The following is a 19,436-nucleotide window of genomic DNA, read 5'->3' on the forward strand; positions in this document are numbered from 1 at the left end:
GTAGTTATATAGGATGGTGTCTATAGACAGTAGTTATATAGGATGGTGTGTATAGACAGTAGTTATATAGGATGGTGTGTATAGACAGTAGTTATATAGGATGGTGTGTATAGACAGTAGTTATATAGGATGGTGTCTATAGACAGTAGTTATATAGGATGGTGTGTATAGACAGTAGTTATATAGGATGGTGTGTATAGACAGTAGTTATATAGGATGGTGTGTATAGACAGTAGTTATATAGGATGGTGTGTATAGACAGTAGTTATATAGGATGGTGTGTATAGACAGTAGTTATATAGGATGGTGTCTATAGACAGTAGTTATATAGGATGGTGTGTATAGACAGTAGTTATATAGGATGGTGTGTATAGACAGTAGTTATAATAGGAGTATAGACAGTAGTTATATAGGATGGTGTGTATAGACAGTAGTTATATCGGATGGTGTCTATAGACAGTAGTTATATAGGATGGTGTGTATAGACAGTAGTTATATAGGATGGAGTGTATAGACAGTAGTTATATAGGATGGTGTCTATAGACAGTAGTTATATAGGATGGTGTGTATAGACAGTAGTTATATAAGATGGTGTGTATAGACAGTAGTTATATAGGATGGTGTCTATAGACAGTAGTTATATAGGATGGTGTGTATAGACAGTAGTTATATAGGATGGTGTGTATAGACAGTAGTTATATAGGATGGTGTGTATAGACAGTAGTTATATAGGATGGTGTGTATAGACAGTAGTTATATAGGATGGTGTCTATAGACAGTAGTTATATAGGATGGTGTGTATAGACAGTAGTTATATAGGATGGTGTGTATAGACAGTAGTTATATAGGATGGTGTGTATAGACAGTAGTTATATAGGATGGTGTGTATAGACAGTAGTTATATAGGATGGAGTGTATAGACAGTAGTTATATAGGATGGTGTGTATAGACAGTAGTTATATAGGATGGTGTGTATAGACAGTAGTTATATAGGATGGTGTGTATAGACAGTAGTTATATAGGATGGTGTGTATAGACAGTAGTTATATAGGATGGTGTCTATAGACAGTAGTTATATAGGATGGTGTGTATAGACAGTAGTTATATAGGATGGTGTGTATAGACAGTATAGACAGTAGTTATATAGGATGGTGTGTATAGACAGTAGTTATATAGGATGGTGTGTATAGACAGTAGTTATATAGGATGGTGTGTATAGACAGTAGTTATATAGGATGGTGTGTATAGACAGTAGTTATATAGGATGGTGTCTATAGACAGTAGTTATATAGGATGGTGTGTATAGACAGTAGTTATATAGGATGGTGTGTATAGACAGTAGTTATATAGGATGGTGTGTATAGACAGTAGTTATATAGGATGGTGTGTATAGACAGTAGTTATATAGGATGGTGTCTATAGACAGTAGTTATATAGGATGGGGTGTATAGACAGTAGTTATATAGGATGGTGTGTATAGACAGTAGTTATATAGGATGGTGTCTATAGACAGTAGTTATATAGGATGGTGTCTATAGACAGTAGTTATATAGGATGGTGTGTATAGACAGTAGTTATATAGGATGGTGTGTATAGACAGTAGTTATATAGGATGGTGTGTATAGACAGTAGTTATATAGGATGGTGTGTATAGACAGTAGTTATATAGGATGGTGTGTATAGACAGTAGTTATATAGGATGGTGTGTATAGACAGTAGTTATATATAGGATGGTGTGTATAGACAGTAGTTATATAGGATGGTGTGTATAGACAGTATAGACAGTAGTTATATAGGATGGTGTGTATAGACAGTAGTTATATCGGATGGTGTGTATAGACAGTAGTTATATAGGATGGTGTGTATAGACAGTAGTTATATAGGATGGTGTCTATAGACAGTAGTTATATAGGATGGTGTGTATAGACAGTATAGACAGTAGTTATATAGGATGGTGTGTATAGACAGTAGTTATATAGGATGGTGTGTATAGACAGTAGTTATATAGGATGGTGTGTATAGACAGTAGTTATATCGGATGGTGTGTATATACAGTAGTTATATAGGATGTGTGTATAGACAGTAGTTATATAGGATGGTGTCTATAGACAGTAGTTATATAGGATGGTGTCTATAGACAGTAGTTATATAGGATGGTGTGTATAGACAGTATAGACAGTAGTTATATAGGATGGTGTGTATAGACAGTATAGACAGTAGTTATATAGGATGGTGTGTGTATAGACAGTAGTTATATAGGATGGTGTGTATAGACAGTAGTTATATAGGATGGTGTGTATAGACAGTAGTTATATAGGATGGTGTGTATAGAGAGTAGTTATATAGGATGGTGTGTATAGACAGTAGTTATATAGGATGGTGTGTATAGACAGTAGTTATATATAGGATGGTGTGTATAGACAGTAGTTATATAGGATGGTGTGTATAGACAGTAGTTATATAGGATGGTGTGTATAGACAGTAGTTATATAGGATGGTGTGTATAGACAGTAGTTACATAGGATGGTGTGTATAGACAGTAGTTATATATAGGATGGTGTGTATAGACAGTAGTTATATTGGATGGTGTGTATAGACAGTATTTATATAGGATGGTGTCTATAGACAGTAGTTATATAGGATGGTGTGTATAGACAGTAGTTATATAGGATGGTGTGTATAGACAGTAGTTATATAGGATGGTGTCTATAGACAGTAGTTATATAGGATGGTGTGTATAGACAGTAGTTATATAGGATGGTGTGTATAGACAGTAGTTATATAGGATGGTGTGTATAGACAGTAGTTATATAGGATGGTGTGTATAGACAGTAGTTATATAGGATGGTGTGTATAGACAGTAGTTATATAGGATGGTGTGTATAGACAGTAGTTATATAGGATGGTGTGTATAGACAGTAGTTATATAGGATGGTGTGTATAGACAGTAGTTATATAGGATATATATGCCATATATGCCATTTAGCAGACGCTTTGACTTACAGTCATGTGTGCATACATTCTACGTATGGGTGGTCCCGGGGATCGAACCCACTACCCTGGCGTTACAAGCGCCATGCTCTACCAACTGAGCTACAGAAGGACCACATGGTGTGTCTATAGACAGTAGTTATATAGGATGGTGTGTATAGACAGTAGTTATATAGGATGGTGTGTATAGACAGTAGTTATATAGGATGGTGTGTATAGACAGTAGTTATATAGGATGGTGTGTCTATAGACAGTAGTTATATAGGATGGTGTGTATAGACAGTAGTTATATAGGATGGTGTGTATAGACAGTAGTTATATAGGATGGTGTGTCTATAGACAGTAGTTATATAGGATGGTGTCTATAGACAGTAGTTATATAGGATGGTGTGTATAGACAGTGTCGTTTCTTTGACTATGCCGGATGATGTGCTATGACACGCTATTCTATACAATTATTTCTCTGTAATATTTCCAGATCACGCTACTCAGGTGAATGTAATTAACTAGAAAGTCGGGGCACCACGAAATAATGTTTATAGAGCTGTTATCTTCCAAATAAACTCTTAAAGACCTCGTAAACTTTTACATCAATAGCAGTCAATATTTAATCGTCACCTTATTCAGTCTCATCTGAAAGTTGTCAATTCTTGTTCTTCACGAACCCTGGCTAACAAGTTGAATCAGCAATACAACATTTGGTTTAAATATTTATTTACTAAATACCTAACTAATCACACAGAATTACATAAACACCGAATGGATCATACATTGATTACAAATTATGTCATAAAGGAAAATGTCCCTAGTGGACGGAACAGATATGGCAGCTGGTTACACAAAGAAAGGGTTTTGAGTGAAAGAGCGGGAAGACTGAGGAACAAAGAGAGGAGCCATGCTATCGTAAATACAGTATCTTACGCATTCTAAATAACCGCCCATTTGGAAAAGGAAAATGCAAGAAATAGGAGGTAGGAGGTATCACTTCTGGAGTGAATAAGAGTTCAAAGTTCATACCAAGTTGCCATACTTTTAAGCTTGTGCTAGAGCGTCTGCTAAATGACTTAAATGTAAATGTATATTCTGGCTGGTATAGTCGCAATTCATCCTTTCGGCGTGTCGATCGTCACCTTCACATTGAACACAATGCTAATTTCGTTAGGTTATTATCTGAGCCCTTTCAACGTAGGACCGTCGTCCTCACGTCCTTGGAACAGGAAGTTGAATTTTCGTCAACGGGTTCATATAGTGGTGAAAGATGGGCGTGTTTCATAGTTTACAACTAACGTCTGTTAACTTGGGCCTCTGAGTGAGCAGAGTTTACAACCAGTGTCTGTTCACTTGGGCCTCTGAGTGAGCAGAGTTTACAACCAGTGTCTGTTCACTTGGGCCTCTGAGTGAGCAGAGTTTACAACCAGTGTCTGTTCACTTGGGCCTCTGAGTGAGCAGAGTTTCTCTATGACAAACCGTTCACTCATTTAAGAAGCTAAAACGACATTTAATCTTTTCACAAATAGTTTCATATTTAAACATTTAAATTGCACAATAATTCCACGTGAATCTGATAACTAGAATGTGTAGACTTTCCAAGATAGAGTTGATGTCCTATCATCAGTAATGTCTCAGGCACCAACTGATCTGACATCATATTAATTAAGTACCAACGTATATTTTCAACTGGTTGGATTACCGAAATAGGTTTGATGTCACCAGACTCTCTATGTTAACACAATTATTTTCAATAGTCACATTGGTAGAGTAGAGAGAGGAAAATGGAGAAAGGTATTTATGGGGGTCATAAACCTCCCCCAACAGGCCAACCTCATGATAACTGTATTGACAGTAGTTATATAGGATGGTGTATAGACAGTAGTTATATAGGATGGTGTGTATAGACAGTAGTTATATAGGATGGTGTATAGACAGTAGTTATATAGGATGGTGTGTATAGACAGTAGTTATATAGGATGGTGTGTATAGACAGTAGTTATATGGTGTGTATAGACAGTAGTTATATAGGATGGTGTGTATAGACAGTAGTTATATAGGATGGTGTGTATAGACAGTAGTTATATAGGATGGTGTGTATAGACAGTAGTTATATAGGATAGACAGTAGTATATAGACAGTAGTTATAGACATAGTTATATAGGATGGTGTGTATAGACAGTAGTTATATAGGATGGTGTGTATAGACAGTAGTTATATATGGTGTTATATAGGATGGTGTGTATAGACAGTAGTTATATATGGTGTGTATAGACAGTAGATAGGATGGTGTGTATAGACAGTAGTTATATAGGATGGTGTGTATAGACAGTAGTTATATAGGATGGTGGTGTACAGACAGTAGTTATATAGGATGTGTGTAGACAGTAGTTATATAGGATGGTGTGTATAGACAGTAGTTATATAGGATGGTGTGTATAGACAGTAGTTATATAGGATGGTGTGTATAGACAGTAGTTATATAGGATGGTGTGTATAGACAGTAGTTATATAGGATAGACAGTAGTTATATAGGATGGTGTGTATAGACAGTAGTTATATAGGAGTTATAGACAGTAGGATGGTGTCTATAGACAGTAGTTATAGATGGTGTGTATAGACAGTAGTTATATAGGATGGTGTCTATAGACAGTAGTTATATAGGATGGTGTGTATAGACAGTAGTTATATAGGATGGTGTGTATCTATAGACAGTAGTTATATAGGATGGTGTGTATAGACAGTAGTATGGTGTTATAGACATAGTTATATAGGATGGTGTCTATAGACAGTAGTTATTATATAGGATAGGATGGTGTATAGACAGTAGTTATTATATAGACAGTAGTTATATGGTGTGTATAGACAGTAGTTATATAGGATGGTGTCTATAGACAGTAGTTATATAGGATGGTGTGTCTATAGACAGTAGTTATATAGGATGGTGTGTATAGACAGTGGTTATATAGGATGGTAGGTGTCTATAGACAGTAGTTATATAGGATGGTGTGTATAGACAGTTATATAGTTATATAGGATGGTGTCTATAGACAGTAGTTATATAGGATGGTGTGTATAGACAGTAGTTATATATGGTGTGGATGGTGTGTATAGACAGTAGTTATATAGGATGGTGTGTATAGACAGTAGTTATATAGGATGGTGTCTATAGACAGTAGTTATATAGACAGTAGTTATATAGGATGGTGTCTATAGACAGTAGTTATATAGGATGGTGTGTCTATAGACAGTAGTTATATAGGATGGTGTGTATAGACAGTAGTTATATGGTGTGTCTATAGACAGTGGTTATAGACAGTAGTTATATAGGATGGTGTGTATAGACTATAGACAGTGGTTATATAGTTATATGGATGGTGTCTATAGACAGTGGTTATATAGGATGGTGTGTATAGACAGTAGTTATATAGGATGGTGTCTATAGACAGTAGTTATATAGGATGGTGTGTGTATAGACAGTAGTTATATGGGATGGTGTGTATAGACAGTAGTTATATAGGATGGTGTGTATAGACAGTAGTTATATAGGATGGTGTCTATAGACAGTGGTTATATAGGATGGTGTGTATAGACAGTAGTTATATAGGATGGTGTGTCTATAGACAGTGGTTATATAGAATGGTGTGTCTATAGACAGTAGTTATATAGGATGGTGTGTGTATAGACAGTAGTTATATAGGATGGTGTGTGTATAGACAGTAGTTATATGGGATGGTGTGTATAGACAGTAGTTATATGGGATGGTGTGTATAGACAGTAGTTATATAGGATGGTGTCTATAGACAGTGTTATATATGGTGTGACAGTAGTTATATAGACAGGATGGTGTCTATAGACAGTAGTTATATAGGATGGTGTGTATGTGTTATATATAGACAGTAGTTATAGGATGGTGTCTATAGACAGTATATAGGATGGTGTGTATAGACAGTAGTTATATAGGATGTGTGTGTATATGGTGTGTATAGACAGTAGTTATATAGGATGGACAGTAGTTATATATAGGATGGTGTGGTGTGTGTATAGATAGTATAGACAGTAGTTAGTATTAGTTATATAGTATAGATGTATAGTGTGTGTATAGACAGTAGTTATATAGGATGGTGTGTATAGACAGTAGTTATATAGGATGGTGTGTATAGACAGTAGTTATATAGGATGGTGTGTATAGACAGTAGTTATATAGGATGGTGTGTCTATAGACAGTGGTTATATAGAATGGTGTGTCTATAGACAGTAGTTATATAGGATGGTGTGTGTATAGACAGTAGTTACATAGGATAGTATTTATATAGAATGGTGTGTGTATAGACAGTAGTTATATAGGATAGTATTTATATAGAATGGTGTGTGTATAGACAGTAGTTATATAGGATAGTAGTTATTTAGGATGGTGTGTGTAGACAGTAGAGTATAAACCATCCTCGGCTTCAGTGTATATTACTCACTAACGTCCAGTCCCTGGCCAATAAAGCAGATCTCAGGACAAGAATCTCCTTCCAGAGCAACATCAGGGACTGTAACATACTATGTTTTACGGAATCATGGCCCTCTCTGGATATATTCTCCCCATCCATTCAGCCAGCGGGGTTCAGTGTGCAGACAGGAAGAAAGAACTGTCCGGGGGGAAAAAGGTGGAGGGGTATGTCTCATGATTAACTAGTGACGGTGTGATTAACGTACAGGAACTCAAGTCCTTTTGTTCTCCCAATCTGGATTACCTCACCATCAAATGCCGACTGCATTACCCTCCAATATAATTTTCTTTGGTGATTGTAAAAACTGCAACTGCATATCCTGAAGCTGCATTTATTTATTTTGTGGAGTTAACCATTATTTATTTTGTGGAGTTAACCATTATTTATTGTGTGGAGTTAACCATTATTTATTCTGTGGAGTTAACCATTATTTATTCTGTGGAGTTAACCATTATTTATTCTGTGGAGTTAACCATTATTTATTCTGTGGAGTTAACCATTATTTATTCTGTGGAGTTAACCATTCTTCAGGGTGTGTTTAGAGAGAAACCGTCACATCTCTTTAAAAATCTACTCTCAGCACTATATATATTCCTCTTAACTATCCCTTTCCATTGATCTCTCCCCTCAGTGGATCTCCTCTCAGCAGTAGATCTCTCCCCTCAGTGGATCTCCTCTCAGCAGTAGATCTCTCCCCTCAGTGGATCTCCTCTCAGCAGTAGATCTCTCCCCTCAGTGGATCTCCTCTCAGCAGTGAATCTCCTCTCAGCAGTGGATCTCTCCCCTCAGTGGATCTCCTCTCAGCAGTGGATCTCTCCCCTCAGTGGATCTCCTCTCAGCAGTGGATCTCTCCCCTCAGTGGATCTCCTCTCAGCAGTGGATCTCTCCCCTCAGTGGATCTCCTCTCAGCAGTGGATCTCTCCCCTCAGTGGATCTCCTCTCAGCAGTGGATCTCGTAGGCCATCTGTATGTGGTAGAGTAAACGGTGGGTCTCTAGTCCCTTTAAAAATAATCATGAACAAATTGTGAATAATGATGAGTGAGAAAGTTACATCGGGGGAACTGCGTAGCCTGAGCCTGTGACGGGGTTCTTCGTTTGTCGAAAGAGAGTCGGACCGAAATGCAGCGTGGTGGTTACTCATGTTCTTTAATGAATGATCGCGATACATGAAATAACTTAATAAATACAAAAAACAACAAACGGAATGTGAAACCTATTACAGCCTATCTGGTGAACACTACACAGAGACAGGAACAATCACCCACGAAATGCAAAGTGAAACCCCGGCTACCTAAATATGGTTCCCCATCAGAGACAACGAGAATCACCTGACTCTGATTGAGAACCGACTCAGGCAGCCAAGCCCATACAACACCCTTACTCAGCCGCAATCCCAATGCCTACAAAACCCCAATACGAAACACAACATATAAACCCATGTCACACCCTGGCCTACCCAAACATATAACAAAAACACAAAATACAATGACCAAGGCGTGACAGAACCCCCTGCCCACAACCGCAGGGCTCTCCAGAGGGTGGTGCGGTCTGCCCAACGCATCATCGGGGGCAAACTACCTGCCCTCCGGGACACCTACACCACCCGATGTCACAGGAAGGACAAAAAGATCATCAAGGACAACAACCACCCGAGCCACTGCCTGTTCACCCCGCTATCATCCAAAAGGCGAGGTCAGTACAGGTGAATCAATATCTCAAGGCCTTCTCTAAACGGTAAAACAGTTTTGTATGAAAATTTCCACTTATAAAAGGTGACATTCTGTACTGTCGCCTCATATAAAACATTTGATCTTAAACCAAAAATGTTGGAATATAAAGCCAAAATTAAAGTTTTATCTCTACTGTGTTTAACAATCCTATTTAGAGTATTTTCTATTATTTTTTTGTTGCATAATGTAAAAGGTTCATTACCTTCCTAACATGGGCATGAATTCCTTCCTGTAGTACCAGCCCCCCCTGCTGATTGGCTAGGAGCCCTGCATGTGTGGGCAGGGCGGAGCCGGGGCAGGAGCAGTTGAGGATGTACCTCTGGTGTCCAGCGTCGTCACGGTACTCTTCCAGCTGAGAGAAGGTGGTGGGGCCGTCTGAGTAGTTATTAACGTACAGGATCCTCTCTTCCTTACTGCTGCTTCTACTACTGCTGCAGAATGGCTGGTAAATACACATAATAACACATTAACACACATTAACACAACACACATTAACACACATTAACACAACACACATTAACACACATTAACACACATTAACACACATTAACACAACACACATTAACACAACACACATTAACACAACACACATTAACACAACACACATTAACACACATTAACACAACACACATCAACACAACACACATTAACACACATTAACACAACACACATCAACACAACACACATTAACACACATTAACACAACACACATCAACACAACACACATCAACACAACACACATTAACACAACACACATCAACACACATTAACAGAACACACATCAACACAACACACATTAACACACATTAACAGAACACACATTAACACACATTAACACAACACACATCAACACAACACACATTAACACATCAACACAACACACATTAACACACATTAACACAACACACATTAACACAACACACATTAACACACATTAACACAACACACATCAACACAACACACATTAACACAACACACATTAACACAACACACATTAACACAACACACATTAACACAACACACATCAACACAACACACATTAACACACATTAACACAACACACATCAACACAACACACATTAACACACATTAACACATCAACACAACACACATTAACACACATTAACACAACACACATCTACACAACACACATTAACACAACACACATTAACACAACACACATTAACACAACACACATTAACACACATTAACACACATTAACACACATTAACACAACACACATTAACACAACACACATCAACACAACACACATTAACACACATTAACACATTAACACAACACACATCAACACATTAACACATTAACACAACACACATTAACACATTAACACACATTAACACAACACACATTAACACACATTAACACAACACACAACACACATTAACACACATCAACACAACACACAACACACATTAACACAACACACATTAACACATTAACACACATTAACACAACACACATTAACACACATTAACACAACACACATCAACACAACACACATTAACACACATCAACACAACACACAACACACATTAACACAACACACATTAACACAACACACATTAACACAACACACATTAACACACATTAACACACATTAACACACATTAACACAACACACATTAACACAACACACATTAACACACATTAACACACATTAACACAACACACATCAACACAACACACATTAACACAACACACATCAACACAACACACATTAACACAACACACATTAACACAACACACCACAACACACATTAACACAACACACATTAACACACATTAACACACATTAACACACATTAACACAACACACATTAACACAACACACATTAACACAACACACATTAACACAACACACATTAACACAACACACATTAACACAACACACATTAACACAACACACATCAACACAACACACATTAACACACATTAACACAACACACATCAACACAACACACATTAACACACATTAACACATCAACACAACACACATTAACACACATTAACACAACACACATCTACACAACACACATTAACACAACACACATTAACACAACACACATTAACACAACACACATTAACACACATTAACACACATTAACACACATTAACACAACACACATTAACACAACACACATCAACACAACACACATTAACACACATTAACACAACACACATTAACACATTAACACAACACACATCAACACATTAACACATTAACACAACACACATTAACACACATTAACACACATTAACACATTAACACACATTAACACACATTAACACAACACACATTAACACACATTAACACAACACACAACACACATTAACACAACACACATTAACACACATCAACACAACACACAACACACATTAACACAACACACATTAACACACATTAACACACATTAACACAACACACATTAACACACATTAACACAACACACATCAACACAACACACATTAACACACATCAACACAACACACAACACACATTAACACAACACACATTAACACAACACACATTAACACAACACACATTAACACACATTAACACACATTAACACACATTAACACAACACACATTAACACAACACACATTAACACACATTAACACACATTAACACAACACACATCAACACAACACACATTAACACAACACACATCAACACAACACACATTAACACAACACACATTAACACAACACACATTAACACAACACACATTAACACAACACACATTAACACACATTAACACACATTAACACACATTAACACAACACACATTAACACAACACACATTAACACAACACACATTAACACAACACACATTAACACAACACACATTAACACACATTAACACAACACACATTAACACAAACACATTAACACAACACACATTAACACAACACACATTAACACAACACACATTAACACACATTAACACACATTAACACACATTAACACAACACACATTAACACAACACACATTAACACAACACACATTAACACACATTAACACAACACACATTAACACAACACACATTAACACAACACACATTAACACAACACACATTAACACAACACACATCAACACAACACACATTAACACAACACACATTAACACAACACACATTAACACACATTAACACAACACACATTAACACAACACACATTAACACACATTAACACAACACACATTAACACAACACACATTAACACAACACACATTAACACAACACACATTAACACACATTAACACATTAACACAACACACATTAACACAACACACATTAACACAACACACATTAACACATTAACACACATTAACACACATTAACACACATTAACACACATTAACACAACACACATTAACACAACACACATTAACACACATTAACACATTAACACATTAACACAACACACATTAACACACATTAACACACATTAACACACATTAACACACATTAACACAACACACATTAACACACATTAACACAACACACATTAACACACATTAACACACATTAACACAACACACATTAACACACATTAACACACATTAACACAACACACATTAACACAACACACATTAACACAACACACATTAACACACATTAACACAACACACATTAACACAACACACATCAACACAACACACATTAACACAAGGGTGTATTGTGTAGTATGCAGTTAGTACTACATACTGAAGGGTGTACTGAGTAGTATGCAGTTAGTACTACATACTGAAGGATGTATTGAGTAGTATACAGTTAGTACTACATACTGAAGGGTATATTGAGTAGTATGCAGTTAGTACTACATGCTGAAGGGTGTATTGTGTAGTATACAGTTAGTACTACATACTGAAGGGTGTATTGTGTAGTATGCAGTTAGTACTACATACTGAAGGGTGTATTGAGTAGTATGCAGTTAGTACTACATACTGAAGGGTGTATTGAGTAGTATACAGTTAGTACTACATACTGAAGGGTGTATTGAGTAGTATGCAGTTAGTACTACATGCTGAAGGGTGTACTGAGTAGTATGCAGTTAGTACTACATGCTGAAGGGTGTACTGAGTAGTATACAGTTAGTACTACATGCTGAAGGGTGTACTGAGTAGTAAGACACGTCCAGACCTGTTTGTGTTGCTGCTGACGACTGTAGATCATAAGCAGCAGAAGCAGAACCATCAGAACCAGCAGAGAGATGCTCACTGCGATGACTGTCTGAGTGGCCGGGCCCAGAGCCGAGAAGTCCATACTGCTCACCTCGTACAGGGGCTCTTGGTTGACCCCGACCACCTCCCCCAGGTAGAGGGACGACGAGGCGGAGTGCAGCCGGGGCCAGAGTGCGGTTGATGATGTCATGTTGATGGCGAGGTGAAAGGTCATATGGGCCACGCCCCCAGGGTTCAAGGCCTCGCACACGTAGTGCCCGGCGTGAGCCACCGTCACGTTGCTTAGGTACAGCATTCCACTTCCTGTGTCTGGGTCGAAGCTCTCCCTCTCTCCCCCCTCCACTTCCTCCTCTGTCGCCACGCCAACTGGCCCCCGCACATCCCTTGCTACCCCTCCTCCTCTTTCCTGTCTCCTCATGTCCCCCTCTCCTCCCAGCTCCTGTCTCCTCTTCACCCCCTCTCCTCCCAGCTCCTGTCTCCTCTTCATCCCCTCTCCTCCCAGCTCCTGTCTCCTCTTCATCCCCTCTCCTCCCAGCTCCTGTCTCCTCTTCACCCCCTCTCCTCCCAGCTCCTGTCTCCTCTTCACCCCCTCTCCTCCCAGCTCCTGTCTCCTCTTCACCCCCTCTCCTCCCAGCTCCTGCAGCAGTCCTCTGGGCCCTAGCAGTGCCCTGCCCATTGAGATCTTTCTCCAGGTGACCAGGGGCCGGGGGTATCCAGAGGCCTGACAGGCCACTCTGAGACTCTCTCCCAGCTGCACGGTGAGATGGCTGGGCTCCAGGTGTAACACAGGAGGGATACACACCTGTAGGATCAAGATCACCATGGATGACATGTGGAGGAACGTGTACAAGTGTGTGTGTGTGTCATGGGATGTGTGTGTGTTTCTCTGTGTGCGTGTGTGTACTGGTGTGCGTGTACGTGTCTGTGTGTACAGATGTGAATGTGTCTACAGGTGTATGCGTGTACGAGTGTGCATGTGTGTGTGTGTGTACAGGTTTGTGTGTGTGTGTGTGTGTGTGTGTGTGTGTGTGTGTGTGTGTGTGTGTGTGTGTGTGTGTGTGTGTGTGTGTGTGTGTGTGTGTGTGTGTGTACAGTAGTGGTGGTAAGTGCGGTTTAAGACTCGTTTTCATGAGCACGGCCTTATTTCTATTACAGCATATTGGATGACTGTCATTCATATTCACCCAGCTCAATGTAACAGTGACAGGTTTAGGTTACTGTCATTCATATTCACCCAGCTCAATGTAACAGTGATGGGTTTAGGTTACTGTCATTCACCCAGCTCAATGTAACAGTGATAGGTTTAGGTTACTGTCATTCACACCCAGCTCAATGTAACAGTGATAGGTTTAGGTTACTGTCATTCACCCAGCTCAATGTAACAGTGATGGGTTTAGGTTACTGTCATTCACCCAGCTCAATGTAACAGTGACAGGTTTAGGTTACTGTCATTCACCCAGCTCAATGTAACAGTGACAGGTTTAGGTTACTGTCATTCATATTCACCCAGCTCAATGTAACAGTGACAGGTTTAGGTTACTGTCATTCATATTCACCCAGCTCAATGTAACAGTGACAGGTTTAGGTTACTGTCATTCATATTCACCCAGCTCAATGTAACAGTGACAGGTTTAGGTTACTGTCATTCACCCAGTTCAATGTAACAGTGACTGGTTTAGGTTACTGTCATTCATATCCACCCAGATCAATGTAACAGTGATGGGTTTAGGTTACTGTCATTCATATTCACCCAGCTCAATGTAACAGTGACTGGTTTAGGTTACTGTCATTCACCCAGCTCAATGTAACAGTGATGGGTTTAGGTTACTGTCATTCACCCAGCTCAATGTAACAGTGACAGGTTTAGGTTACTGTCATTCACCCAGTTCAATGTAACAGTGATGGGTTTAGGTTACTGTCATTCACCCAGCTCAATGTAACAGTGACAGGTTTAGGTTACTGTCATTCATACCCAGTTCAATGTAACAGTGATGGGTTTAGGTTACTGTCATTCACCCAGCTCAATGTAACAGTGACAGGTTTAGGTTACTGTCATTCACCCAGCTCAATGTAACAGTGACAGGTTTAGGTTACTGTCATTCACCCAGCTCAATGTAACAGTGATGGGTTTAGGTTACTGTTATTCATATTCACCCAGTTCAATGTAACAGTGACAGGTTTAGGTTACTGTCATTCATATTCACCCAGTTCAATGTAACAGTGATAGGTTTAGGTTACTGTCATTCATATTCACCCAGTTCAATGTAACAGTGATAGGTTTAGGTTACTGTCATTCATATTCACCCAGTTCAATGTAACATCAATAGGGTTTAGGTTACTGTCATTCATATCCACCCAGTTCAATGTAACATCAATAGGTTTAGGTTACTACATGATACTCTACTGTTCCCTGTACTCATCATGAGGTTGCTACAACCTGGTCTATGAATGAAAGTTTACAACGTAGGTGCACACAGGTCGAGAGACAAATTTGAGGTGACAGACAGTGACATTCAATACCTGCATGCACACTCTTACCTGCATCTAGCTGATCTAGGGTGTAATCATTAGTCCAACAGTATCACCTCTTACCTACATCTAGCTGATCTAGGGTGTAATCATTAGTCCAACAGTATCACCTCTTACCTGTATCTAGCTGATCTAGGTGTAATCATTAGTCCCACAGTATCACCTCTTACCTGCATCTAGCTGATCTAGGGTGTAGTCATTAGTCCAACAGTATCACCTCTCTACCTGCATCTAGCTGATCTAGGGTGTAATCATTAGTCCAACAGTATCACCTCTTACCTGCATCTAGCTGATCTAGGTGTAATCATTAGTCCCACAGTATCACCTCTTACCTGCATCTAGCTGATCTAGGGTGTAATCATTAGTCCCACAGTATCACCTCTTACCTGTATCTAGCTGATCTAGGTGTAATCATTAGTCCCACAGTATCACCTCTTACCTGCTTCTAGCTGATCTAGCGTGTAATAATTAGTCCCACAGTATCACCTCTTACCTGCATCTAGCTGATCTAGGGTGTAATCATTAGTCCAGTCTTACCTGCATCTAGCTGATCTAGGTGTAATCATTAGTCCCACAGTATCACCTCTTACCTGCATCTAGCTGATCTAGGTGTAATCATTAGTCCCACAGTATCACCTCTTACCTGTATCTAGCTGATCTAGGGTGTAATCATTAGTCCCACAGTATCACCTCTTACCTGCTTCTAGCTGATCTAGGGTGTAATAATTAGTCCCACAGTATCACCTCTTACCTGCATCTAGCTGATCTAGGTGTAATCATTAGTCCAGTCTTACCTGCATCTAGCTGATCTAGGGTGTAATCATTAGTCCCACAGTATCACCTCTTACCTGCATCTAGCTGATCTAGGGTGTAATCATTAGTCCCACAGTATCACCTCTTACCTGCATCTAGCTGATCTAGGTGTAATCATTAGTCCCACAGTATCACCTCTTACCTTTATCTAGCTGATCTAGGTGTAATCATTAGTCCCACAGTATCACCTCTTGCCTGCATCTAGCTGATCTAAGGTGTAATCATTAGTCCCACAGTATCACCTCTTACCTTTATCTAGCTGATCTAGGTGTAATCATTAGTCCCACAGTATCACCTCTTGCCTGCATCTAGCTGATCTAAGGTGTAATCATTAGTCCCACAGTATCACCTCTTACCTGCATCTAGCTGATCTAGGGTGTAATCATTAGTCCCACAGTATCACCTCTTACCTGCATCTAGCTGATCTAGGGTGTAATCATTAGTCCCACAGTATCACCTCTTACCTGCATCTAGCTGATCTAGGGTGTAATCATTAGTCCCACAGTATCACCTCTTACCTGCATCTAGCTGATCTAGGGTGTAATCATTAGTCCCACAGTATCACCTCTTACCTGCATCTAGCTGATCTAGGGTGTAATCATTAGTCCCACAGTATCACCTCTTACCTGCATCTAGCTGATCTAGGGTGTAATCATTAGTCCAACAGTATCACCTCTTACCTGCATCTAGCTGATCTAGGGTGTAATCATTAGTCCCACAGTATCACCTCTTACCTGCATCTAGCTGATCTAGGGTGTAATCATTAGTCCCACAGTATCACCTCTTACCTGTATCTAGCTGATCTAGGGTGTAATCATTAGTCCCACAGTATCACCTCTTACCTGCATCTAGCTGATCTAGGGTGTAATCATTAGTCCAACAGTATCACCTCTTACCTACATCTAGCTGATCTAGGGTGTAATCATTAGTCCAGTCTTACCTGTATCTAGCTGATCTAGGGTGTAGTCATTAGTCCAACAGTATCACCTCTTACCTGCATCTAGCTGATCTAGGGTGTAATCATTAGTCCCACAGTATCACCTCTTACCTGCATCTAGCTGATCTAGGGTGTAATCATTAGTCCAACAGTATCACCTCTTACCTACATCTAGCTGATCTAGGGTGTAATCATTAGTCCCACAGTATCACCTCTTGCCTGCATCTAGCTGATCTAAGGTGTAATCATTAGTCCCACAGTATCACCTCTTACCTTTATCTAGCTGATCTAGGGTGTAATCATTAGTCCCACAGTATCACCTCTGCCTGCATCTAGCTGATCTAAGGTGTAATCATTAGTCCCACAGTATCACCTCTTACCTGCATCTAGCTGATCTAGGGTGTAATCATTAGTCCCACAGTATCACCTCTTACCTGCATCTAGCTGATCTAGGGTGTAATCATTAGTCCCACAGTATCACCTCTACCTGCATCTAGCTTATCTAGGGTGTAATCATTAGTCCCACAGTATCACCTCTTGCCTGCATCTAGCTGATCTAGGGTGTAATCATTAGTCCCACAGTATCACCTCTTGCCTGCATCTAGCTGATCTAGGGTGTAATCATTAGTCCAGTCTTACCTGCATCTAGCTGATCTAGGGTGTAATCATTAGTCCAAACAGTTGACAAACAAGAGTTTCTATTGGACAAATGAATGTATGTTTATGCCCGTTTTGTTCCGTTTGCATCCGTTGAAGAAACGTTTACAGAATCGGCGGAATGAATACACCCCTGATCACATGCAAACGGTCTACCACATCTCATTAGGAGGCCTGGCCCACCCTACCACATCTCATTAGGAGGCCTGGCCCACCCTACCACATCTCATTAGGAGGCCTGGCCCACCCTACCACATCTCATTAGGGGCCTGGCCCACCCTACCACATCTCATTAGGAGGCCTGGCCCACCCTACCGCATCTCATTAGGAGGCCTGGCCCACCCTACCACATCTCATTAGGAGGCCTGGCCCACCCTACCACATCTCATTAGGAGGCCTGGCCCACCCTACCACATCTCATTAGGAGGCCTGGCCCACCCTACCACATCTCATTAGGAGGCCTGGCCCACCCTACCGCATCTCATTAGGAGGCCTGGCCCACCCTACCACATCTCATTAGGAGGCCTGGCCCACCCTACCACATCTCATTAGGAGGCCTGGCCCACCCTACCACATCTCATTAGGAGGCCTGGCCCACCCTACCACATCTCATTAGGAGGCCTGGCCCACCCTACCGCATCTCATTAGGAGGCCTGGCCCACCCTACCACATCTCATTAGGAGGAGGCCTACCACATCCAGGCCTGGCCCACCCTACCACATCTCATTAGGAGGCCTGGCCCACCCTACCACATCTCATTAGGAGGCCTGGCCCACCCTACCACATCTCATTAGGAGGCCTGGCCCACCCTACCACATCTCATTAGGAGGCCTGGCCCACCCTACCACATCTCATTAGGAGGCCTGGCCCACCCTACCACATCTCATTAGGAGGCCTGGCCCACCCTACCACATCTCATTAGGAGGCCTGGCCCACCCTACCACATCTCATTAGGAGGCCTGGCCCACCCTACCACATCTCATTAGGAGGCCTGGCCCACCCTACCATATCTCATTAGGAGGCCTGGCCCACCCTACCACATCTCATTAGGAGGCCTGGCCTACCCTACCACATCTCAATATCTC

At 40.1% G+C, this 19,436-nt stretch overlaps 1 protein-coding gene across 1 annotated transcript in view; it reads right to left on the reverse strand.

Moving 5' to 3' along the window:
- Positions 1–13,251: 13,251 nt before the first annotated feature.
- Positions 13,252–19,436, reverse strand: part of LOC118382047 (leucine-rich repeat-containing protein 24-like) — a 37,612-nt gene continuing 31,427 nt past the window's right edge. Inside the window, exons 5-6 of the mRNA XM_052464303.1 lie at positions 14,035–14,217; positions 13,252–13,761 (exon numbers count right to left, since the gene is read on the reverse strand). Of these exons, the coding sequence (XP_052320263.1) occupies positions 13,252–13,761; positions 14,035–14,217 (693 nt within the window). The remainder of the gene's footprint in view (positions 13,762–14,034; positions 14,218–19,436) is intronic.

This window comes from Oncorhynchus keta, chromosome 15, assembly GCF_023373465.1.
Source record: "Oncorhynchus keta strain PuntledgeMale-10-30-2019 chromosome 15, Oket_V2, whole genome shotgun sequence".
Classification (NCBI taxonomy): Eukaryota; Metazoa; Chordata; class Actinopteri; order Salmoniformes; family Salmonidae; genus Oncorhynchus; species Oncorhynchus keta.